This window comes from Sorghum bicolor, chromosome 7 (genome assembly GCF_000003195.3).
Source record: "Sorghum bicolor cultivar BTx623 chromosome 7, Sorghum_bicolor_NCBIv3, whole genome shotgun sequence".
Lineage (NCBI taxonomy): Eukaryota > Viridiplantae > Streptophyta > Magnoliopsida > Poales > Poaceae > Sorghum > Sorghum bicolor.
Window position 1 is genome coordinate 56429950 of NC_012876.2, and position 24145 is coordinate 56454094.

Genomic DNA, 24145 nt, shown 5'->3' on the forward strand with positions numbered 1-24145 from the left:
GTACTAAACAAGTCAAAGCGGCTTATAATTTGGATTGAAGGATTATATGAATTGACTTCTATATTTTTTAATTGTCATTTGTTTTTTCAAGAATCGAGATAAAGGAGAGGTATTGCTACAAAGGTCATCGGCGCCGGTTGCACCACAGCCGCGCTATTTGTCGCTTGCACGTGGGGCCACACGCGCGCCCGCTTCGCCGGATGCGCATGCGCCTCAGCATCGTCACCTTCTGGACTCTGGAACCACCCAACCCAGCCGAGCCACCCCAAATCCCAATTCCCAATCCTCAACAGGCCAACCCCGTCTCTCTCCTCAGCGACCGTGCTCGCTTCCTCCTCCCTCGAATCGGCTCCACCCCCGCGCCGCGATAAGAAAACCCACCAAACCCTAACCCTAGCAGCAGTGCCACCACCGCCCGCGTCCCCGGCTCCCGGCCCCCCCCGGAGAGGAAGCCGAGCCAGCAAGGATGCCGTCCGGGTCGGCCACGCAATTCCGGTACACGCAGACGCCGTCCAAGGTGCTGCACCTGCGGAACATGCCGTGGGAATGCACCGAGGAGGAGCTCGTCGAGCTCTGCAAACCCTTCGGCAGGGTCGTAAACACCATGTGCAACGTCGGCGCCAACCGCAACCAGGCCTTCGTCGAGTTTGTAAGCCCCCTGCTCCACTCCCTCCTCGGATCGATTGTGGTACCGTACCGGTGGCTGCTGTAGGAATGATTGAGATTACGAGGAATTCGCGATTGTCACTGCGATTTGGGTGTTACGAGATTGCATCTAGTGATTTGCATGGTGTTCAGTGTGGTAAACTATAAGCAATGACATGTCAGCTACTAGGTTTTTCTGTATGATCATGATTTAGGTCATTCATGGTATTTGATCTCATCTGTTTAGATGTTTCTTGTTTGCGAATGTCAGGGTGCTAGTTGGGGGATGGTTTGTATTATTTGATCAAACTTTTAGTGTGGACTGCTGTTTTTACAGTTGCACAATACCGTTTCAGCTCAGGTGCCAACTAACAACAACAGTGCCACTATTAGATGAGATGCATTAACTTTATGGCATGCATTAGGAGTGCACTATTCTACCTAGATATTCTAAAGTGTTAATGTGCATTGTTTTCTTTTGGTGTGGTTTAGTATGATTATTATGTCACATGTTTTTTCAGTACTCCTATGCCGTGTCAAATCTAATGTAAGCTGGAATTTTGATGAGATTGTTCTCATCGTAAGTGGCCACATGTCCTATCACTTGATTTGTCTCATGGAACACATGATATGCTGATATTGTGTAGAGGAAGAACTGATTTTGTTTGTTTACTTAATTGGTTGTGTACATTCAGAGGAAAACATATTTGTCTCAACATGTTTGCCGTCTATAAGAAGGGCAGGCCTGATGCAGTGGTGAGAGCTGTCTCACTGAGTCACCAGGTCGTGGGTTCGAAGCAGCCTCTCCGCAGATTTTGCAGGGGAAGGCTTGCCTCGGTTTTTCCCTTCCCCAGACCCCACTCATGTGGGAGCCTCCAGCACTGGGTCTGCCCTTTTTTCTTATGTTTGCTGTCCATAGTCAACTATTGCACATTTGTATTTTATTGTGTGATGATGAATGAGGTGAAGTTTAAGAGGATAAAACCTGGAGGAATATGACATCTTCATCATCGTTTAATGCTCCTTTTTATCCAATGTTAACTTGCAAAGTTAAGAAAGGCGTTACACGGTATCTAGGTGGTAAGCTCCCGCCTAGAGCTTAGGCGCGCCTAGGCAAGCCTAGGCGTTTCCTAGGCAATGCGGAATTGCAGAGGAGACATGAGCAGAGGAGACAAAGAGACAGCCAGACAAGGAGCAGAGGAGACAGGGAGACAGCCAGACAGGGAGCAGAGGAGAGCTGAGAAGGGAGGAAGCAGTCAAGCAGCTCGCGGGCCTGCTCTTTATCCTTCCTGCGAGCTTGCTTTCTTCTTTTTCCACATCCGCCTGCTTCTTTTCCCCTGCACGCGAATGCTTCCTTCTTTTTCTGCGCGCATGCCTACCAAATCCAGCGCTTTCCCTCCCCCCTCCCCCTGTGCGCGTCTGCCTTCCAATCCCGCGCTTCCCGTCTGCGTGTTTGCCTGCCAAAAATTGGACTGCCCGCGCCGCTCTGACTCCTTCAACACCACCTAGTCCGCCTAGGAGCCTGCCTAGCCCCTAGTCGACGTGGTCCCCCTCCGCTTCATGCCTAGGCGACCGCGAATTTCGCCTTTTTGAACATTGTTAACTTGTCTGACAGCATTATGTATGGGGTGGAGTGGAGTGGATTGTTGATTACTAAGAGATTTTTTTATCATCATTCTATAGTATGTGGGTATGGCTAAATGGAATCAGGGATGAAATGCCTGTCTAGTTGATATATATTTTGCAGCATCAATATTATGTTATCTACTAGCAATAGAAACTTCGTTTCCAGAGGGTTTAGTGTGAGCTGGCTTCTTGTAACTTATGAAATCTGTTGACTTGCATGAGGGGCCTCAGGGATGGCAGCTTATGTTATGAGTTATGACGGGCATCACTTATCAGCGCCGGCTCAGGCCCAGTGGCTAGGCCACACCGGCCCCAAGGGGCCCAGGTGCCTGTGGATCAGCTATCTAGAGTTACTTTTGCTATTTCCATAATTATAGGATTTATGATTGATTTGCTTGTAAGTTTGAGGGGATAAATACCCCTTTACTCTATGGGAATTAATTAAGCATGACAATAGTATTTGCCTGGCCTCAAGGGCCATCATGTGACCCTCCTGCCTCCCTGCTCTCTCTCACGCACGCCTAGGGCAAGCAGCAGCAGAGCTGCCTCACGCTGCTGTCCTCACGCCGCCACGCCTCTCGCCACCACCGTGAGATCAAGCCCCAACCACCCGTCTTCCATGCCTACGCACTACGCAGCCCGGGTAGGATCAAGGATCCTATCAATCTGGTATTGGCGATGTCAGGTTCCGATGCTACCGCGGTGGTGGATGCCAAAACCACCGTGCCGCTAGTTCAGCGGGTTGTACCGCCAGCACCATAGGGGGCGCCGCCTTCCGCTCCCGACGCCATCACCAAGGCCCTCGCTGAGATCATGATGTTATGACGGGCATCTCTTATCAGTGCTGGCCCAGGCCCGGTGGCTAGGCCACACCGGCAGCAAGGGGCCGAGGCGCCCGTGGATCAGCTATCTATAGTTATTTTTGCTGTTTCCATAAGTATAGGATTTGTGATTGATTTGCTTGTAAGTTTGAGGGGATAAATACCCCTTGACTCTTTGGGAATTAATTAAGCAAGGCAATAGTATTTGCCTGGCCTCAAGGGCCATCACATGACCCTCCTGACCACCCTCACGCCGCAGCGGCTCCTTGCCGCCGCCATGAGATCAAGCCCCAACCACCCGTCTTCCATCCCTACGCACTATGCAGCCTGGGTAGGATCAAGGATCCTATCAGCTATATAAAGATATTTTATTCTTTGCAAAAGAGGAAATTCTTTTTGGTAGAAGAAAATTGTTTGTCAATATTTATTTAAAAGAAAATTTAAGTTGTGGACTGTGTGCTGAACTTGCAGAGCTTTTAGTTGTATATGATTCAAATTTCCAGCTTAGTCAATGTGTTCCTTACTGTTTTCCCTTCAACATGCTCATTTTCAGGCAGATCAAAACCAGGCAATTTCAATGGTGTCCTATTATGCTTCATCTTCAGAACCTGCTCAAGTTCGTGGTAAAACTGTATATATCCAATATTCAAACAGGCAAGAAATTACCAACAATAAAGGCACTGGTGATTCTTCTGGCAATGTCCTACTTGTCACTTTTGAAGGTGTTCAGCCTAATGATGTTACCATAGAAGTCATTCATTTGGTAAGTGTTAGTATCTATATGTATTTATGAATGGATTCACTTAAATGGCAGAGCAGCTTCCTGGATTGCTTGGTCTGTACAAACTTATTTATTTATTTATTTATTTATTGTTTCTCATTGAACATTTGCGGTGATGATAACAACATTTTTACTACGATATCTTTTTTCTGTTGCTATACATCTTTTCGAAGCACGCCTGTGGTTATTATGACTTAATGATTGTACATGACCCATATCTTTCTATCTGTTGAAAAACTCGGTAAATTTTGTCTTAAAACGTGCAACACTATTGTTGATTGCACTCTGTTAATTTAGCACGTATATCCTGGTTCTTGGCAAGAAATATAAGATTGTTAGGAAGTTTAAAAAGTTGGCATTGGATTCTTCCCTGAATAATAGTACAGATGGGCACAAGGCAAGTACTTCACTGAGAACACCAAATTAACAAAAAGATTCTGAAACGTATTTTAATCAAGTTTGTTATTTGTTGAATTCTGCTTCTTTAGCATGGAACTTTTCTCTGTATTACATATTTTCTGATATATAGTAGCTACATTGTGAATTCATGCCTCCAGCACAATTCACCGATGTGCTCCATCTGTTCTTCGCATAACCTTGCGCTCGCTACTCTGCCATTTGGTTGCGAATAGGCTAATCCTAAACTGTCTGACAATTGGTTGTGCCTAATTCAGGTATTTTCAGCATTTGGGTTTGTTCACAAGATAGCTACATTTGAGAAAGCGGCTGGTTTCCAGGTAATGTGTTTCTTCTGCCTATTTGCCTACATATTATTCTATTCTACATTGAGCTTAACGATCGGACTTTACACAGGCGCTTATCCAGTATACTGATGCCCCAACTGCTCTTGAAGCTAAAAACTCATTGGATGGAAGAAGCATCCCAAAGTAATGCATTTTACAGTTTTGCTAATTGCTATTGTTGATTATCAGGCCCCCAATACAAAGTTACTTATGTGACACCTCTCTTTCAGATATTTACTTCCAGAACATATCAGTGCCTGCCACATGCGCATCACCTTTTCTGCGCATAAGGATTTGAACATCAAATTTCAGTCGCATCGCAGCAGGTACAAGAAAGTAGCATAAACTTGAAGCGTTGCGGCTTCCTGTTGATAATGCTTAAAAGATATTATTATCTTCTTAAGAGTTATGCTATTTATTAACCATCTACCCCTTTTGATACTATTTTGTTGATTTAACAGGGATTACACCAATCCTTATCTTCCTGTGAATCAAACAGCAATTGAGGGGATTGTGCAGGTATGCTTCATGTGTTCAATCTCATGAGTTCATGATGTTTCGCACCTCCCCCTCCCTCTTTTTATTTGTGCGTGCTCACTGAATGAAAAATTTGCAGCCCACAGTAGGCCCTGATGGGAAGGTAAAGGAGCCTGAGAGCAATGTACTTTTAGCATCAATTGAGAACATGCAATATGCTGTGACGGTGGATGTTCTGCACACTGTAAGAACGAGAATAATCCAGTACCTTTTGTTGATTTAAAATAAAGAACTGACAAGCAAGCTGTGTAATACTATAATTACGTTATAATGTGATAATTTCAGGTGTTCTCTGCTTTTGGTAGTGTTCAAAAAATTGCAATGTTTGAGAAGAATGGTGGAATGCAGGCTCTAATCCAATATCCAGGTATGTGCTCACCAATGCACCCAACAGGATATGCTCTTGACCTTGGTGCACCGTGATACATTCATACATTTGCAATTTATTGCATTGGCATGTCTCTGTAACTTGCTTACATAGTTGAGGGCACTTTATATATCTTGCTTGTTTGGAAGTATTGAGGCCTGTAGTTTTGTTTTTCCAGACTTAGATTGGAATGTACTATTGATCCTGATTTATATCCTTCCCTCACTCTCTCCCTCCCTCCCTCCCCCCTCATAACATTTATGAGTAAACCAGTCACACTGTTATTCTCTCCCTTTTTGCATCATAAGTTTCTAAGTTGGGAAACTTCAGCAGAGAGGTGTCGGAGTTCGTGAAGGCTTAAAATGGACATCTGCAACTTTCCGCAGCTATAAAGTTGCCTTTAGTAATTTCTTGATCATTTTTTACCTTTTGCTGTAAGCATACTGTCTTTCTTACTAGGGGCTTTCTTCAAACTTTCATTCTGTCATCACTGTGCTTTCCTTGTGACATTTGCTGGGTCCTGATTTAGGTATTTTTATACCTGCTTAAAGCGTTGGGGATTAGAGTAGTAGTCAGGACCTGTATAATCAACATGTCTTATTATCGCTTCTGCTGTTGGGGAAAAATGTCTTTGTATCTATCTGTGGGCATTCTCTAGCTTCTTGAGATAAAATGATAAATGTCTTCGAAAAGTGTGACAATTCAAATGGCACTCATCTTATTGGTGCTAAATACTGTTTGTACTGGTTAGTTTTGTAGTCATAATTGAACTGCTTTGATGAAACAAGAAGCTCAATACCCTTCCACCCACACTTTTAACATTATGTCCCTGGAATATGGAGTATCTCAATTTATTCTATGGGCAAGTGGAATTGCTAATTCTGTTTTCCCTTTGCCATGGCACTGTAGCATTAATATTTGATGGACAATAGATTCGTATGACTGATGGAATCTTTTTTTAGATATAACAACCGCAGCCGTTGCTAAACAAGCTTTGGAGGGACACTGCATATATGATGGTGGTTACTGTAAGCTTCATCTGTCATACTCTCGTCATACTGATCTCAATGTAAAGGTATAAATAGTAGTTTCAGGCTGTGTAATTAGCAAATAATTTAAGTATATATATATTATCTCCTTCTGGACTAATGAATAATGAATTTTGCTCAATTAGTATAAAAAAGAATACCTATTGTTCATGCAATCTGACAAAGTACGCTTTCTTAACATCTTTTGTCCTTGGTTCTTAGTGTTGCCTGCTTTTGCCTTATTCTAATCAGTTGCCTATTTATTTGCATTCAGGCGCATGATGAGAGAAGCAGGGACTACACTCTTTCAGACCCTAACGCGCAGCTGCAAGCTGCTGCACAAGCGCCAGTTCTAAGCTCTCCGGGAGTGGCATGGCAGAACACTGCATCAGCACCAGCTGCTCCTTTTTATGCAAGCACAGCGGCTTCAACTCCTGTTGGACAAGTGCCAGCTTGGAATCCTAACATGCAGGCAGGGGGTTTTGCATCTGCATCGACTGCGTACCCCAACCAACCATTAATGACCAACTCCATGCCTCACTATCCTGCTATTGGATCGAGTTCCGGTGCCCCGCCAGTATCGTTTCAGGTTTCACAGCAGATGCCACAGTATGGCATGCCCCCTGGTGCTCCGCCGCATGCACCACCAGCTGGCCAACCAATGTACTTCCCGAAATAAGTGGTTTTGGTTCAGTATTGTCAGAGAGCAATCACAGCACAGTACCTGCAACAATTGTGGTCCGCAAATGCCATCTTCAAAATTTTGGAAGTGCATTGTAGCTCTTTGATGTAGCTCTTGTAACTTGCGAGCACCCTTCGCAAGAATACCTCAGCGCTGGCTGTCTGTAAAACTGTCAAAAATAGTGTTAACATATTAGCCTGCATGGTATATTGTTGGTTTTGATCTCAATGTCGAGTTGTTTTGATGCCTCGGTGATTTCTTATGCAGATTTTTCTTGTAAAAAAATGCGCTTGTTCTGCTTTTTTTTTTTTTGGCCAGGCCGTGCCTTTTGTAGCAAGAAGTGCTATGGTAGAGCGCTGAGATCAAGATTGGAATTGTTACCGAGTTGGTTGCTTTCCGATCTCCTATGTGTACTGCTGAATCATTCCGGTGCAGATTGCAATTCAAACTTTAATTTTGACACAATTTGTATGGAAATGTGCTTTATCTAGTTCAAAGGGTATGTACCTGGCAGCCCTTGTAACATTTTTTAATGTGACTTATCTTTTACAGTTTGTACTGAAATTTAAAGAGGTTATTTTAGCCTTTTTTTAATCAAAGGCCCAGCCTAGCTTCATTAGGGAGCCTAAATGAAACTCTGATCCTTAACTGGGGTTACCAGCTTACAAGAGAAGAGCATAAAGAAAAACTAGGCCGACACCAAGTTGTTCAAAAGAAGATCACCAATCAGGGGCTAAGATAGCAAGAACTATCTACCATCCATGAGCAAAGTGACCATTACACATCAAGAAAAAACCTTCACTAGACATACTTCATGCCTCGGTGAGACCTTGATGCAGCTTCTCAAAAATTGTCTCTGCCACAACCACAACCTTGGACCTTGGCTTGAGTAGGGGTCTCCACGTCTTGAGCAGCATAATTGTCTTTGTGTATGACCACCGATGGGGAAGCCATGATCTTGTCGTTGAAGGCCATATCATTCCTTGTCTTCCATAATCTCTATAGAGCACCTACGCACAAAATAAAGTTTGTTTCTCAACTCGCCTATCATATGTCGCCCTGTTAACAGGGAAAAATCCAGCCCATATCCACCCCACCCCGTACTAATTATTGTAAACTTTCTAAACCACTCTAACCCAATGATAACGCACATGAACCCAACCCAACCCATTAAGGCTACGTTCGGTTACCAGGTTTTAAAGGCCCGGAAGCATTCCAACCGGAATTCCTTCTTTAATTTCTAATAGCTAGCATCACCAGGAACGATTCCAATCCAAAATCACCCCTAACCGAACGAGCCCTAACTGGTTACACCATCGGGTTCTCCACCCACTTGCACAGCACTGCTAGAGCATCAGCAGCACGCAACAAATCTCTGCCTGCTGCTCTGCGCCACTAACTCCCTCGCACAGTCCCTCGTGTCCGCGTTCATGGATTTTGTCTCATGCATTGCAAAGCCTGTTCCAACCCACGTGGTAGCAAACCCAACCCAATCCAACCTGTTGTTTAAGCAAACCTGTTACACCCCATCTAAAGCTAACCCGTTTCTAACCCCAAACCAAATAACCCATTCGACATATGACCCAACCCAACACTTCTACAAACAGTACATCCAGGCTTGTTAAACGCTCACAAATACGATGCTATGGAATATTGGAACAAAATATGATCAGTAGTCTCCACAAGCTCACAGATTACAGTTAGCTGAACCAGACCATTTTCTCTTCTCCAATTGTACTCCACACATTGAATTCTATCATGGTAAGCCATCCAAAGAAAAAAAAAATGTACTTTTAGGGAGGCCCTGCACCCCAAGTCTCACACATTCTTGCATCCTTTACTCCTCCAAAGGAAAGATGCATATACAAAGATCTGGTAGTGAATTTTCCGTAGTTCTCCAAACCCCTAAACACCTCATCGCTGTAACAGTGTAACAGGCTCCTCCAAAACTTAGACCCACTCTTCCTTTTTTATTTAAATATACTCTTATGACCCAGATACTTTCTCCTCGGAAGCTCACAACAAATGCTTGCGGCTAATAGTGATGCTAATTTGTTCTTGAGAGAAAAACGTTATTTCGTGGTAGCGGCTTATAAGCTTGTTCTTGAGAGAAAAACACTGTTCCATGGTTCGGAACAATGTTTTTCTCTTAAGAACAAATCAACATCAGCTGCAGAAATTATCGATTAAATAGTCGTTTCTGTAGCTGATGCTCACATCAAACATGTATTCATTATTCTCACATCAACAAAACCCAATCCAACAAAATCCTTAGGTTATCAATAGCTACTATTGGGCCTTGTTTAGTTCCCAAAATATTTTACATAATTTTTTACATTCCCCATCACATCAAATCTTACGACACATACATGAAGCACTAAATATACATAAAAGAAATAACTAATTACACACTTTACCTGTAATTTACGTGACGAATCTTTTGACCCTAGTTAGTTCATGATTGGATACTATTTATCAAAATACAAACGAAAGTGGTACTATTCTTATCTTATAATTTTTTTTGAAAGTAAACAAGGCCTTGGCTTCCAAGTCAACTGTCAATCCAAAACTTTTGATTGTGCAGGAAGATACTCCTCTTGTCGGTCGGTCACTCGGTTAGTGCCGTCGAGATTTTTTTTTGCCTAGGCCACCGTAGCGCAGAAAGGACTGGCGAGTAACAAGATGAAATAATCTAGACAACACGAAAGATCTGAACCAGACACTTGTCACCCCTGCCTGTCCGACGTGGCAGCCAGCACTAGCCATGGCTGCCACCGCCATCCAATGGCAACACCCCGTTTGATTCCCCCGTATCCCAGCATCCGGATAACGCTGGATAAGAGACGGGGCTTCTCATTGGCCACACCCGTCCCATGCGGTACCCCGTCCGTCCGATCCCACCGCGCGGCGTATCTCCGCCGTCGGCCCCCGCCGGCGCCTCCTGGCCACACCCGCCGCCCGGGACCGGCAGGCGACAGTTTAATACAGTACAAACCAGGCTGCTTCTGGCGGCAAAAACCAACGTGCTCGATCGACGATCTCCCCCTCCGCCACCACTCCCCCCATCGATCTCTCCTCAGTCCCCCGCCGGGAAGCTACGCTACGAAGCATGGCGTCCGTCACCGCCCGCGCCCCGGTCGCGGCCCTGCGCCCGTCGTCGGCGTCGTCGCTCAAGTCGTCGTCGTCGTCCTCGGCCTTCCTTGGCCACTCTAGCCGCCTCGGCCGCACCGCGTCGCCGACGACCAGGCGCAGCCTCAAGGCGGAGGCCAAGGGCGAGTGGCTCCCCGGCCTTCCCTCCCCCGCCTACCTCGACGGCAGGTCAGTGTTTCTTTTTCTCTAATAATAACTCTGGCCATGGCCGCCGCAGCGACGGCCGGCAGCCTGACTGACTGGCCTGACTGACATGGCCACCGCGCGCGCGCAGCCTGCCGGGTGACAATGGCTTCGACCCGTTGGGCCTGGCGGAGGACCCCGAGAACCTGCGGTGGTTCGTGCAGGCGGAGCTGGTGAACGGGCGGTGGGCGATGCTCGGCGTGGCCGGGATGCTGATCCCGGAGGTGCTGACCAAGGCCGGGCTCATCAACGCGCCGCAGTGGTACGACGCCGGCAAGTCGGAGTACTTCGCGTCGTCGTCGACGCTGTTCGTGATCGAGTTCATCCTGTTCCACTACGTGGAGATCCGGCGGTGGCAGGACATCAAGAACCCCGGCAGCGTCAACCAGGACCCCATCTTCAAGAGCTACAGCCTGCCGCCGCACGAGTGCGGCTACCCCGGCAGCGTCTTCAACCCGCTCAACTTCGCGCCCACGCTCGAGGCCAAGGAGAAGGAGCTCGCCAACGGTGAGCACCACTACCATCGATACCTCCGCACGGTCGCCGGCCACTTCCGATGATCCTTCCCTCTGACGACGACTAATCATATGCATCCGGTTATTAATTGTTAATTCTGCGTGCAGGGAGGCTGGCGATGCTGGCGTTCCTGGGCTTCCTGATCCAGCACAACGTCACCGGCAAGGGGCCCTTCGACAACCTGCTGCAGCACCTGTCTGACCCATGGCACAACACCATCATCCAGACCCTCTCTTAGTCGATGATATATATCCAGGTCATGTAAAATGTGATCCATCGCTAGCGAGCTGATGGGGACTGGAAGGCAAACATTGAAGCGCGGTCGTCGATGTTAATTCCTTTCTGGATCAGTTTGTGTGATGTGTGTTGTTAATCGATCTGGAGGGTATAGATTCGGACCGGGTTTGTTGTAACTTGTAATGCATGGTATGAAGAGAGAGAGGGCTGAGGAGTGACACTGCTGGTATGTACATTAATCCAAGGGGAGGGCTAAGGGTAAGATTGTTTGATCAGTATCCTCATCGATCTATCCCGATGGGGTTCCTCTTGTGCTTACTTCTTGCTTGCCACTTGCCAGTCCATGGTTCAGTGTGGAAACACATGCATGTATTTGTACGAGAACTAGTAGGCTTGTATAATTAAGCAAATGGTAAACATCGATGCCCATCGCGATTAATGTTCGTGAAAAAACAAAAAAAACTAAAAACTTGCGGTTAATGTTTGCGAAAAAAACAAAAAAAACTAAAAACTTGCAACTCTAAAAAGTTGGACCTAGGACCTCTCACTTAACAGTATCATCCCTCTACCACTACACCACACAATTATTTGTGTATATATATAATACACTATTTTTTTTATATTAATGTTTCGTAACCTTACATTGGATATTTTGGCTACTAAATAAACTCAAATGAAAAAAATTTTAACTATAAAGTTTTAAATCTTGTCGAGTACTACAACTTTGGTATATGATGTATCACCATCAGAGATAGTTTAAAAAAAAATCAAAAAATTGAGCCTTAAAACATGTGAATTTCAAACACATATTTGAGACTCTAGGTGATTTTTAAATAAAAAATTTGTCAATATCAAACATATAGATCATGTGGACCACTAGAGCTTTGGTATTAACTATGTAAATATTGAAGATCATTTAGGAATTCAAAAACTTAAATTTTAAAATCTATAACGACCTTCGAACACATGTTTGAGACTCTAAACATATTTTAATTTAAAACTTTTCAACTACAAAGTTGTAGATTCTATCAAGAACTATAACTTTTGTAAAGACCATATCAACATCTTAGATTGTTTGATAATTTTAAATTTCAAAATCTACACATTTAAAATAATATTTTTTGGACCCTAAATAGTTTCAACTCAAACTATTTTACGAGGCTAGGATCCATCGGCTCGTGAGATGTTGCTCCGACCTCCGAGTAGCAACGACTGAAGAGCCGTCGCCGCCGCCCCTGCTTGCCGCTGCGCGCCCCCGCCCCCGTCCGGTCTCGCCCCCCCACGCCGATCTGCTACTCCCAAGCCGGTGGCCGGAGTTCGCGCGGCCCTCGGCCTCACCCGGATTCGGCGTCCGAGCCCTTCTTTACATTCACCGCTTCGTGCCTCGTTCGCTGCCGCGACTCCTCGACTTCAACGCCCTCGCGAGTCGCGAAGCCGCGACGGCGCTGCAGGCGCCCGGTGAATCTCCGACTTGACTCCGACGAGACCACGACGGCGACCTTCCCTTGTCTCCCCACTGGCTGCGGCCCCTCGCCCCCTCCTGCGGTGACTGTTGGCCGCCTGGCTGCCCAACCAGGTGAGAAGCGAGATCCAAATCTCCATTCTTATTTCTCCATAGTCTATACTCTCAGCAACATTTGACAATTCTTAACTCTTAATTCATATCCAATGTGTCTTAGGATGGAAAGATATTATGGTAAGAAATATGTTATATCCACTAGTTGAATGCCCGTACGTTGCTACGGAAACAAAAAAAAAATATTTAGAAACAAAATCATGCCCATGCCCACTCATCTTAGTTTCAGCTTGGACATATGCACTTCCCTATTGTCAAATAGCTTGGAAAGTAAACTTTTGCTTACATTCAACTGCCCTGAATTAATTTGCTTAGGAAATCCGAAGTTTAGGTGCCACTATTGCCTTTTCCAATGTTTGTTTACCCAACAACATTTGCAGGTAAGCAAAATATAGAAATATAAGTGTTTTGTGGCTTCACATGTTTCACATTACACAACCAAGACACCAGTGGAAATAAACTTCACGGGTGCAGGGGGCTTTAAAAAAATGTTATCTGAACACACATTGAAATTATAGAAATGTATTGCACATATGACACAGATATTGCGAATGGCAAAGGCAAATGCTTCCATATGCTTGTACCATGGTCTCCCGGTGAGTCCTCGGTTGGTGAATGTTAGTTCGGCTATCATCAACCTGTTGTTGATCTCCCTTCCTTTCACTGTGTACTACCTTGTCTTTAGGCTCCAGTTTTTGCTTGCAGCAACTACATACGAGAAATGAGGTGTTGAAGTTTTAATTTCAAAGTTACACATCTGCACATTGCACTTATGCAGAACAGCAAGCACTGAGTAACAATAATAAATTAAGACTAAAATCAGAAAGAAAAATGAAGCTTTAATATACATGATTTTGCATCCAATATAATTAGATTTCTATAGCAGGAGCAGGGAGAAGAGAGATTCTTCACATGTAAGGATTCATCCTCTACTCTGACACTTCACATTTATCATGGTCATGTATGCTTGACAGCCACAAATACATATAGGATAATACTATGATAGTACTATTCTTCAGCAGATGTTGAGATAAAATCACAAAGAGCATCTAAACAGGCCTTGAAATGTTTTCCTCAGTTGGACAGCACTCTAGAGGTTGAAAGCATTAGACTTAGTGCGGAATGACATAGTATTGAGTCATCTACTCTTTGTGCTCTACCTGTTTATTATCTCGAATTAATCTTAAAACTATTGCCTCAGGAATCATTTAAAAAAACAAAAAAGGGAAATTATCTTCGATGAGAAATTTCAGCACATTGTCTGAACATTTTGCATCAATGCAGGCCATCACTAAAATCCATAATCTATTTAGTCATTGCGGATGGAATTTTTGTAGCATTTTTCAGTACTATATTAGGGAAAGCTTAACATTGACAATGTCATGTTTGCAATTTTTAGCTTAATATGGTTCTAGATAAAATATCAGCCCCAAATAAAACCAGGCAATATGCACCTGTGCACACAATTGTCCTGAGCCCATCGACCCACCAAATATTACCTCCTTTGATAATAGATAACGGAGGAGGGGTACCTGTTCTGTGGCAATGGCTATCACGAGATTCTCGATTTGCTCCTGCTCAGCCTTGTGTGTCAAAATCATGTGTGCAACTGTACTGTACTTTAGCTACCCCAGCATGAACATGTGTGCCAAGGTATGTTCAGAAAATCTCTACTAAAAGGCATGATCATGTGTGTCAACATCATCTCAAGGAAATAGAATATTTCTATAGTCCATCAGACATATTATCATCCTTCTGTTCAACAACGCCAGCATGAACAAGAGCAGTGGAGCTGTTTTTGCAAGACAGGTTATCAGAAAATCCTTATCTTAGATCCAAGAAGAACCTTTTTACCACCCAGGAGTGTGGAGTTCTCATCAGTCAGAAAATTCACAAGTCCAAGCCCAACCTTATCGCCAAGTAAAATTTCTGGTTCTGGCCGGCATCAACAGAGGATGCTCTGGGTGATTTGGTGCCAAGGCCAGTGAAAAACTTGAGGTCTAGGGGTGATGTACTGATGTTGAATAGCAAACATGCAAGGAGACAAGGACGCTATATACAATAGACATACCACGTTAAATTTTAGCCACAGCAATAAGCTACTCTCCAGAGGAATATATGCACAAGCCAAGAGAGCAAATCAAAACACTGGACATGGGGGAATAATTCTTGGACCTGCATCTACTAACAGAAAATAATAGATCTGAATTTCTTACCTCTGAATGAAACTATAGTGAAACTATAGTAGGGCTGCATATTTTTCTCAGACATTACTGCTGCATATTTACATGTGGATGACCATTTTCTTTGTGTTGCTGCAGTATCAGGTAAGACATAAGGTAGCTAATATGCAATTATGCACTTATGCTAGTAAACTGGGGGTGTCTTGGCAGGATTATGCAGTTATGCACTTATGCTCTTCTGCAATCCAACAACATCAATAAAAATAGAGATTTTTCTTAGGAATTAGCAGTAGGCTTATCCTAAATTAGCAGGAGACTTAAGAATATTTATGTTAGTGTGCGCATGGACAGGCGGGTTTCGGTGAGCCAGCTGCAACCTCGCCTCTCGCCGGCGGCCGTGGAGGGCATGCGCCGACCGTGGAGGACCTCGCCTCTCACCTCTCGCCGGTGACCCAGCTGCGACCTCGCCTCTCGTCGCCTCTCCTTGGTGGCGTTAGGCGCGTCTCCTCCTCGGCAGCTAGGTGGGAGGGGAGCGAGGGGAGTGCGTCCAGGCGGAGGTATGCGCAGCTCCTCGACAGCTAGGTGGGAGGGGAGCGAGGGGAGTGCATCCAGGCGGCACCGACGTTGCCGTTCGGCCGTAGGTAAGCGCACGACGGCGAAGTGGGCGGGGCCGTTGCTCGTCGTCCGGTATTTTCCTGGCGCACGGCGCCCGTTGCACGGCGGCAAGGAGGGAGTGGCGTGAGTTTGAAGGCGATAGGGAGGCTCGCTGGATTGAGAGCGAGGGGATTGAGATCGGGGATTGTGGGAGGGGAGGGAGTGCGGCGTTGTTGGGGCTTGCGGGAGCGAGGGAGTGCGGGAGAGATGGATGGGATACTGAGGGGTGGGGAGGTGTCTAGAAGAGAGAGTGGGGCCCACATGTCGGCGCAAATTCACTCGGCTGAGTGAAGCATCACGCGGCGGCTTCACCATGGAGCCATAGACGGGTCCGTTTCACGTTTTTTAGGTGTAGAGATTAGTGTACTGTGTACAGTGAGCAAAATTTTTTTGCCCTCTGTTATTTAGCCCTCCCCTTGGTCCATTTCTCGATCCGCCACTGGATGTTGGTACAGATGGGTTGAACCCGCTTCCATGGGCTGGATCGGGGCGGGTTATTTGCTTCAAAATTTGGGTGGGGTTGGGTTAGGGGAACAACTTGATAGCCTGATGATCGGGGTGGGTTAAGGGTGGATTTAGCCCCATTAGGCCTTATTTGGATGTAGTCGGATTCGCATCAATCCACATGTATTGGGGTGGATTGGAGTGGAACTTGAACTAAATTCCACCCCAATCCACTCCAACACATGTGGATTGAGGTGAATCCAATAACATCCAAACAAGACCTTAACAGGGCGAGATCCTGGTCTGGATCCGATGTTGGTCTGGCACCAATACGGTGCTCCCGAACGAGGCCTTAATTGGGCCGAAAGCAAGCCCCCCACCCCGAGGCCCTATTGAGTGACAACTCTTCTCTTCTTCTTCCCCAGACGCCCGCGATCGCAATCCGCCGCCGCAGCCCGGCACCAGACGCCATCTCTGGGCGTCAAGGTCAAGCGACTCTCACCCCCACTCCCAGTGCGTTCCCCTTCCCCGTCCACTCTCACCTTCCAGCCCTAGCTAGAGGCTAGTGCCTAGACCGGTGTACCTTGGGAGACGAGTGCCAGGTGCGGCGGCCGGCGGGATCTAGTCATCCGGGACGTCTGCACTTCGCCACAGCAGCAGGCATCCCGTAAGCCGACAGGGCCGCAGGGCGCCGCACCAGAGGCTCAGCCGCGCAAGGCACCGAGCAGCCGAGCAACAAGTAGTCAGGCAGCCTGTGGGCAGCGGCAGACGGCAGCAAGGCTGGAAATCACGAAGTACCTATAGGTATATAAGTTCAGTTCTCCATTATCTGTAATTTTCCCCACTTGAGGTGCATTGTAGATTCTCAGCAATTGATTAGTGATTTAATGGCAGATTGTAATCAACTCAACGTGACGAGAAGAACATTTTTGTGCTCACAATTTTTTTTAGTTCAAGCAATGTAAATATTGGTGGTACTTCCCTGAGTGCATATCAATGCTCTATGAATGTAAAATTTGATCTTCAATTGTTTATTGGCCCTATAAAATCGTACAAAGTTTCTCCAATATACCTATTGATCCATTAAAATTGTCTCATAACTTCTGTTTACGGATTTTGGGACTGCACAACTGATGGATTCCGAGAGATGTAACAGACTTACAGTAGGGATGCTAGGCCAAAGAGTTAAAATATATTTACATGGTAGTATATTTCGTAACTGTAGTAGTTTCAACATTATATAGATTAATCATGAACTTTTAGTTGTATTAAACAAATAAGATGCATATGTTCATTGTTGTAACTAAGTTCGTTATGAATTTGTGAAGGTATATATTTGTATATGAAACAGCTTTGGACTAGCAAATTTTATGTATGTGATATGTTTGTGTCTTCCTTAGAGCTCAGCCCTGCCTACTATTTTAGTCTGAGTCTGCCCCTGATCAAGATTCAAGTATGGCTTCTGCCGGGTTGGCTGGGATGAGCGGTGCGGCTCGTCCTCTCATGAGGCTCGTCACCATGAGCGGTGTGCCAATCCTCCAGCAGCTGCACCTGGAGGAGGAGCTCCTGCGCTGCACTTCAGACAACTGGTGCATCATCAACAATGGCACGACCCCTGCTACCATCGTCATGGGCGTGTCTGGGTATAAACTAAACTCCTCTCAGATTTTGTCAGGAAGGATGATTCAGTCATGCATTGTCCCCTTTGTAGCCCATGTTGAGCTGCTAATTTGGTTGTGCGATGGCAGGAGAGTCTCAGAGCTTGTAAAGATACAGCCTGCCCTCCGGGACCAGGTGCCGGTCGTGAGGAGGTTCAGTGGAGGTGGCACCGTCATTGTTGATCAGGGAACGGTGTTTGTGACTTTCATTTGCAACAAGAATGCCATTGCCGGGCTGCAGCCCTTTCCACGGGACATCATGTCATGGAGTGGTCAGCTATATGGCAAAGTTTTTGACAGATTTGGTGAATTTCATCTACGTGAGAATGGTATGGAAAATCAGCACCAATTTTATCATTTGCCAGCTTAATATTCTATTTCTTACAGTGAGCGAAAATTCCATGTTCAAATGCATTGTATCCCAGTATATCCTTTAAGGATAGAAAATTATGGCTTTTGTTCTTACATTTAAGTGGACATAGTTTACTATCCTTCGTTGAACATAATCTATTTCTAGATAACAAAATTTGAATTTACATTCGTCGATGATTACCTTGTCACCAGCTTGTATCCAAATATGTTGGGAAACTGTTTCTCAGTGCTGAGGATGCAATGCTGTCCAAGTGATTAACTTATTATGCATTTGTTGTTTCAGACTATGCATTTAGTCATCGAAAATTCGGTGGAAATGCTCAATCAATAACAAAAAATCGTTGGGTTCATCACACATCGTTCTTGTGGGATTATGATGTGAAAAATATGGATTATCTCAAAATCCCAAAGCGTGCACCGGAATATCGACTGGTATGATCCTATCTGTTTGTCTTGATCTGATTTTCAGCATCCTTTGTGCACAGGCATTGAGAATGATGTTTAGAATGAACTTCTCCAATGAGATTATCAAATTTGAGCATCTTTAATTTTGATATATGTTACTCAGAGTTAATCAGGCAGGAAACTGTACATCAGTAGTGTGCTATCATAATCGCTGGTGCCTGAGCAATTGATCTGTAAAACACTGAACACCCTTTACGAGTCTCTTAGTTTTTGCCAGATTGTGTCACAATGTTTTCCTAACTACTCGGTCAACTTTTGCCCCTTATTGGTGTGAACTATCAATAATTGTTGTGACCCTTGATCTGGTAAGGTCCAAGAACTGGTTGAAGTTGGTTAATCATGGCTTACTTTATCAGAATTAGTGATTACTGCATGTATATATTATGTAAGAAAAGGTTTTAACAGTGATTGCCAGACCAAAGAGTTGAGCAGCAGTAATACTGAAGCCTGGAGAGTTAAATGGGTTTTACTGTAAGTGCTTTAGTATACTGAAACCTGAAAAGTTAGATGGGTTTTACTGTAAGTGCTTTATTTTGTACTTGAATGATATCCTAGAGGAGATGAAAAGTGCTGGGTAGAAATAAACCAGTTTAGTTTTTGATCAATTATTGGATGCAAGGATCTGGCATTGCACAAAATAGTGCAATGATGACCAGTGGTGTCAGACAGCAGCTTGGCCATGCTAGTTGATTTGTGGTGGAACTTCGACTGTGGAAGTATTGCCTAGTAATGGCATGGATTGCCAAAACTCAGTGCAATCATTGACCCACTTTACACAAGAACGAGCTGTAACTGAATAATCATTGAGTTTGTGATGTGAAGGATTGAAGGTAGAGTGCGAAGTTTTTAGTGGCAAACTGTTGCACTTGGGCTTAGACCAGAGTTGAGGACTATTGTTGTTATATCATATAACTTTCATTGATATGTCCGAAGAGTTTAGAGCTGTCGTTTGGAACTTTCTGGGTACATATAAACAATGATTGAGATGTTGAGAACCAGCCAGTAATGCTGCAAATGATATTGGTTTTCACCACGCGCTCTTAGGTCTTAACTATCTTGATTCTTGATCCAGTTTTTGCATGGAAATGGTTCCATGGAATATGGTTGGGAATGGGCCCAAATCTTTATATATAGAAACATTTGGGGTGTTTGGTTTGTAGAATGAAGTGGTCCATCATCATCTCACTCTCTGGTTTTTTCTTTAGTTTGTGGAATAGAATGAGTTTACCCATTACCATGAACTAATAATTAGTACTAGCATGAGGAGTGAGGTCATTCCACTGAATTTGAGGAATAGACTAGTGATGCATCACATCATAGTATGGATTGATTCCACAAAAGCAAACACTCCATTAATGCATGGTTTTTCATTTGTACTCAAAATACCTTCAGCTTTGGAAATCTTGCAGTTGAAATGTACTTATTTCTGTGACAGTACCACCCATGTTCCTGGTTGTGTATGTTTTACACTTGAATTGAGCCTATTTCAGATATATGGTATCACTCATTTTTTACAGTTGAGATTCACGAAAGGTGAGTGTCAACTCAAAATGTTCACCATTAATGTGGATTTCTCATTTTCTTTCCAGGCAAGAAACCACACAGATTTCTTGTGCCGCATGAAGGAGTATATACCTTCACGTTCAGTTTTCACCGATGGGGTCATTGCGGCCCTGGGAGAACACTTCTCAGTTCAGCCCATGGATCTACAAGCAGTTCCTTCCGGTGATGAAGAATTTGTGCCTTCTACAAAGCTGCTGTCACAACAAGACCTAGAGGAAATTGTTTCCTCCAAAGAATCCCCTAGAGTACAGAAAGTCGAAGCATGACCATGATTGTCGTTTTTTGTTGTGAAATCTGAGCAATTATCTGCGCTGTGGATTCATTCAACTTCGAGTCCGACATTATGGTCACTGAACCACTGACATTGTTTTTTCGAAACCCAGTACATATGAAGATCCTCACACGCATGTGCGTCATATTCCTATGAGCATCTCTAAGAGACAGCTGGATTCACGAATTTCAAAATTGATATAAGTCTTGTAGGCTTTGCTATTGATAGACACTGAAAAATTAATTAAATTCTGGAATAAATACAAGAAAATACAACCGTTCATACTAAGCCAAAGACTTAAACACAGATAAATAGATTTCACCAAAAAAAGCCTTACTAATTGAGCTACACTCAGTTTGCAACCGCTGACGTCTTACTACTTTATCATAACAATTTTGTGCATTTATATACTGTTACATTGGAAATAATGTTGGAAGAATAAATCAGGAAAATATGTATCCATTTCTATTCTTGAATATCCATTGGTCGTACTCTCTTTGGTCATAAATAGTAATGTTTCGGATTGTATTAACTAGCATATACAAATAACTGTCGGTGTTGGTGTGCTTGCCATAAATTTGACTCGATTTGTAGAAAATACGTGCAGCAATTGTATCTCTAAATAAATTTATTAATAAACTAGATTGAAGGATCTTTCCATTGACAATAATTATATACCGTAAATATTAATACTTTCTTGATATATATTTAGTCAAAGTTGTTTCTTAAGAAACCACAAACGACCGATATTTAGGGACGGATGGAGTATACCTATACATTCGAGCGTAATCTATAGCGTGACTCTTTTTTTTGTGAACATAGCTTGACTCATCTATTCCAACACAATTTTTAGTTGAATTTTGTATCGTGGCGCCAACGTGCGACTCTAAATTATTGGTACGGGTTATGAGTTTGGGTCACTGATGAGACAATAAATGTATTATAAGAGCAACTCTAACAATTTGACTATTTTTGTTGTCGAGACTATTTTAGAATTTGTACAGTAAAACGTAGGCTCCAACGGATATGTTATCTAGTTTTGTAAAATAAAAAATTGGCTACCATTAATTTTCGGTGGCCATATATAGCCAACCACTGACACTAGCTATCTGATTTTGTAAAATAGCAAGACTATTGTAGACCTCTTCTTTTTTAAGAAGTTCTCTATTTTACAAAATGACAAAATAATAGAATTTGAATACTAACTTTAGCCAACTATTAGAGTTATTCTAACTCTTGCATAATTCCCGTAAAGTTCATGCGTTTCAAACTTGCTCCTAGCGAGCCCGTTCTTTTTTTTATCAGCCGCCAATAGTATTTCTCTCTCTCAATAAATCAGCCAAAAATAATTTCGGCTATGATTTTTCAGACCAGTGAATAGGCTTCGGGTGAGCATGCATATTGGTCCCGTTGGTTCGTTAAAGTAAAAATAAAAAAAAATGCACAGGCGGCTGCCTGGCTAGAAACGTGCTGCCGTTGAGCTTGAATGAACCATATACTACGCATCATCAGGCCTGTCCGGTTCCGATTGCGGCCCCGCCTTCTCTGGTACTATTTTTAACCGCGGCACCGCTCCGGAGTCCGGACAGTGGGGGAGGTACACCGGGCGTTCCCATGGGCCGTGGCGCCCCCCGTGTGTTCCATGCATGACGCTGGCACAGGAACGCGGCGGTGGTCCGTGGGTGACGGACACGCGCGCGTCACGCACGAACGCGGCTACAGTGGGCGTCTGTGCGGGGCCGCGTAGTACGTATGCACTGCATGGCACGATATATACCGGCGGGCGAGCACGCAGACCAGCTCACCGGCCACCGGTGGTGGTCGACACTGGTACGGCCAGGCGACGCAGGCAGCGCCGTGGCATCACGCCGATCCTTTCCCGGTTCCGGCCGCTCACCGGCCTGTCCGACAGGGACGCACGGGCACTCTCGAACCGCGAGCGGGGGGAGCAAAGCAACTAGTGGAGTGGTGGACCCACCCTTGAACAAGAGAACTGCATGGATGAACAGGGCCACGTACGTCGCAGAGGATCCCGGCCGACCGGGTGCTGCGGCCGTTCGGGGCCCGCGGCGCGCGCCCGTCACGTCCGCCTCGCCCTCGGCAGACTCGGGTCCCGGCCACGAAGCTATAACCACCCCGGCCCTCAGCTCGCGCGCGGCGCGACGTACGTATTCATGCGCGACGTCCGCGCACGTGCTAATGAGGACGTAGCGCGCCGCAAACGCCGGCATGCATGCCAATGCCACGCCATCCATCATTCTCATGGACCCGGCTGGATGGGATTGGCACCCGCAGCCGAGCCGAAGCCACACCACACCACACCCACGCGCGCACCGGCTGGGGGCCTCGTGTGCGGTACGTACGTCGGCTGTAGATGAGACCGGCCCGGCATTGGTGTCACAGCCGGGAATCATTAATGGCTTTGCAGGTCCGAGTAGCTAGTAGCTTGGTGACGATCACGACTCACGACAAAGTGGGGTCTATGCTGAGGAATACATACTCCTACGGAGTACATCATTGATGTAAACTTGAGTCATCAGCATTACTGCTATACATGGACTATAAGGCCTTGTTTAGTTCCAAAAATTTTTTTGGAAAGCGACACTGTAGCACTTTTGTTTTTATTTAACAAACATTGTCTAATCATAGAGTAACTAGACTTACAAGATCCGTCTCCGATTTACAGACAAACTGTGTAATTTGTTTTTAATTTCATCTATATTTAATGCTCCATGCATATGCCGCAAGATTCGATGTGACGATAAATCTTGAAAAGTTTTCGGTTTTTTGGGTGACCTAAACAAGGCCTAAATTTAGGAGGCACTAGCTACATCGGAGGTTCAATACTAAGGGTGTTTAGTTCCGCTTCTATTTCAAAAAAAAAAATTAAATTTTAATTCATGATTTTGCAAAATAGAACTAAACAACATGCAAAATTTTTAGCAAAAAAGTGGTTATTCCCCATTATGGATTTTGGCCTCAAATACCCAAAGAAAAACCCAAATGAGCCTCAAGAGGTCCTCATGAGGTCAATAAATTATGTATTTTGGATGGAACTAAATATAACACTGAAAATTTTGTCATTTTACATTCCATCATTTCATAGTAGTTGGCATTTTGTATTTTACATTTTTTAGAACTAAACACCCCCCCCTAATATAATTAGAAGAACTAAACATGAGTTAATCATAAAACTAATTACAGAAATCAGCCAAATCAACAATTATCCGCTTGAGTTTATCAGCCGAATCTAAAAATACTATTAAGGAGGTAAGACCTTAAACGGATCTAGCCTTTGATTTTGTGAAAAGCGAAAATATTTATAATGATTGTGATGATAAGTAACTAGAAAAACAAATCTCGGCAACCATGCAGGCAGATGCAAGAGGCCCAGCAGCACCATTATCCGCTTGATTGGCGTGCATTCACTACTGAAATCACACGCTTTGTCTAGAGTCTACGGCACTCGGCAACTCGGCAAACAGTTTGCTGACTACCACACTTGGCAAAGTTGAGATAGCAAAAAAAACTTAACGGCAAAGAAGGCTTTACCGAGTGTCCGTTTGATACTTGGCAAACAAAAGTAGCCCGTTTGCTGAGTGTCATTTTGTAGTTCAAATTTTAGTTATTCCAAAAAATTCAA

The 24145-nt window shown here is 44.5% G+C and overlaps 3 protein-coding genes across 11 annotated transcripts; all 3 read left to right on the plus strand.

Moving 5' to 3' along the window:
• Positions 244-7479, plus strand: LOC8075667 (polypyrimidine tract-binding protein homolog 1). Of its 4 annotated transcripts, XR_002455082.1 has the most exons (11): positions 244-649; positions 3646-3855; positions 4548-4610; positions 4687-4760; positions 4847-4942; positions 5078-5135; positions 5233-5337; positions 5439-5520; positions 5854-5923; positions 6483-6595; positions 6823-7479. XR_002455082.1 is itself a non-coding variant. In XM_021465086.1 (10 exons), the coding sequence occupies exons 1-10, from the start codon at positions 467-469 to the stop codon at positions 6828-6830; spliced, it is 945 nt and encodes a 314-aa protein (XP_021320761.1). In that variant the 5' UTR covers positions 244-466; the 3' UTR covers positions 6831-7479. The 4 variants fall into 4 exon arrangements, 2 of the variants coding, with proteins under 2 accessions (XP_021320761.1, XP_002444395.1); XR_002455083.1 differs by lacking the exon at positions 6823-7479 and having other exon boundaries at positions 5854-5954; XM_021465086.1 differs by lacking the exon at positions 5854-5923 and having other exon boundaries at positions 6483-6548.
• On the plus strand, positions 10104-11726 carry LOC110437218 (chlorophyll a-b binding protein 4, chloroplastic). The gene is made up of 3 exons (XM_021465589.1): positions 10104-10548; positions 10655-11070; positions 11187-11726. The coding sequence occupies exons 1-3, from the start codon at positions 10340-10342 to the stop codon at positions 11315-11317; spliced, it is 756 nt and encodes a 251-aa protein (XP_021321264.1). The 5' UTR covers positions 10104-10339; the 3' UTR covers positions 11318-11726.
• On the plus strand, positions 12483-20655 carry LOC110437217. Of its 6 annotated transcripts, none has more exons than XM_021465585.1 (7): positions 12483-12892; positions 15412-15632; positions 16599-16977; positions 17574-17816; positions 17922-18160; positions 18487-18635; positions 20258-20655. In XM_021465585.1, the coding sequence occupies exons 4-7, from the start codon at positions 17629-17631 to the stop codon at positions 20495-20497; spliced, it is 816 nt and encodes a 271-aa protein (XP_021321260.1). In that variant the 5' UTR covers positions 12483-12892; positions 15412-15632; positions 16599-16977; positions 17574-17628; the 3' UTR covers positions 20498-20655. The 6 variants fall into 6 exon arrangements, with proteins under 6 accessions (XP_021321260.1, XP_021321259.1, XP_021321263.1 ...); XM_021465584.1 differs by having other exon boundaries at positions 15427-15632; XM_021465588.1 differs by lacking the exon at positions 16599-16977 and having other exon boundaries at positions 15427-15632.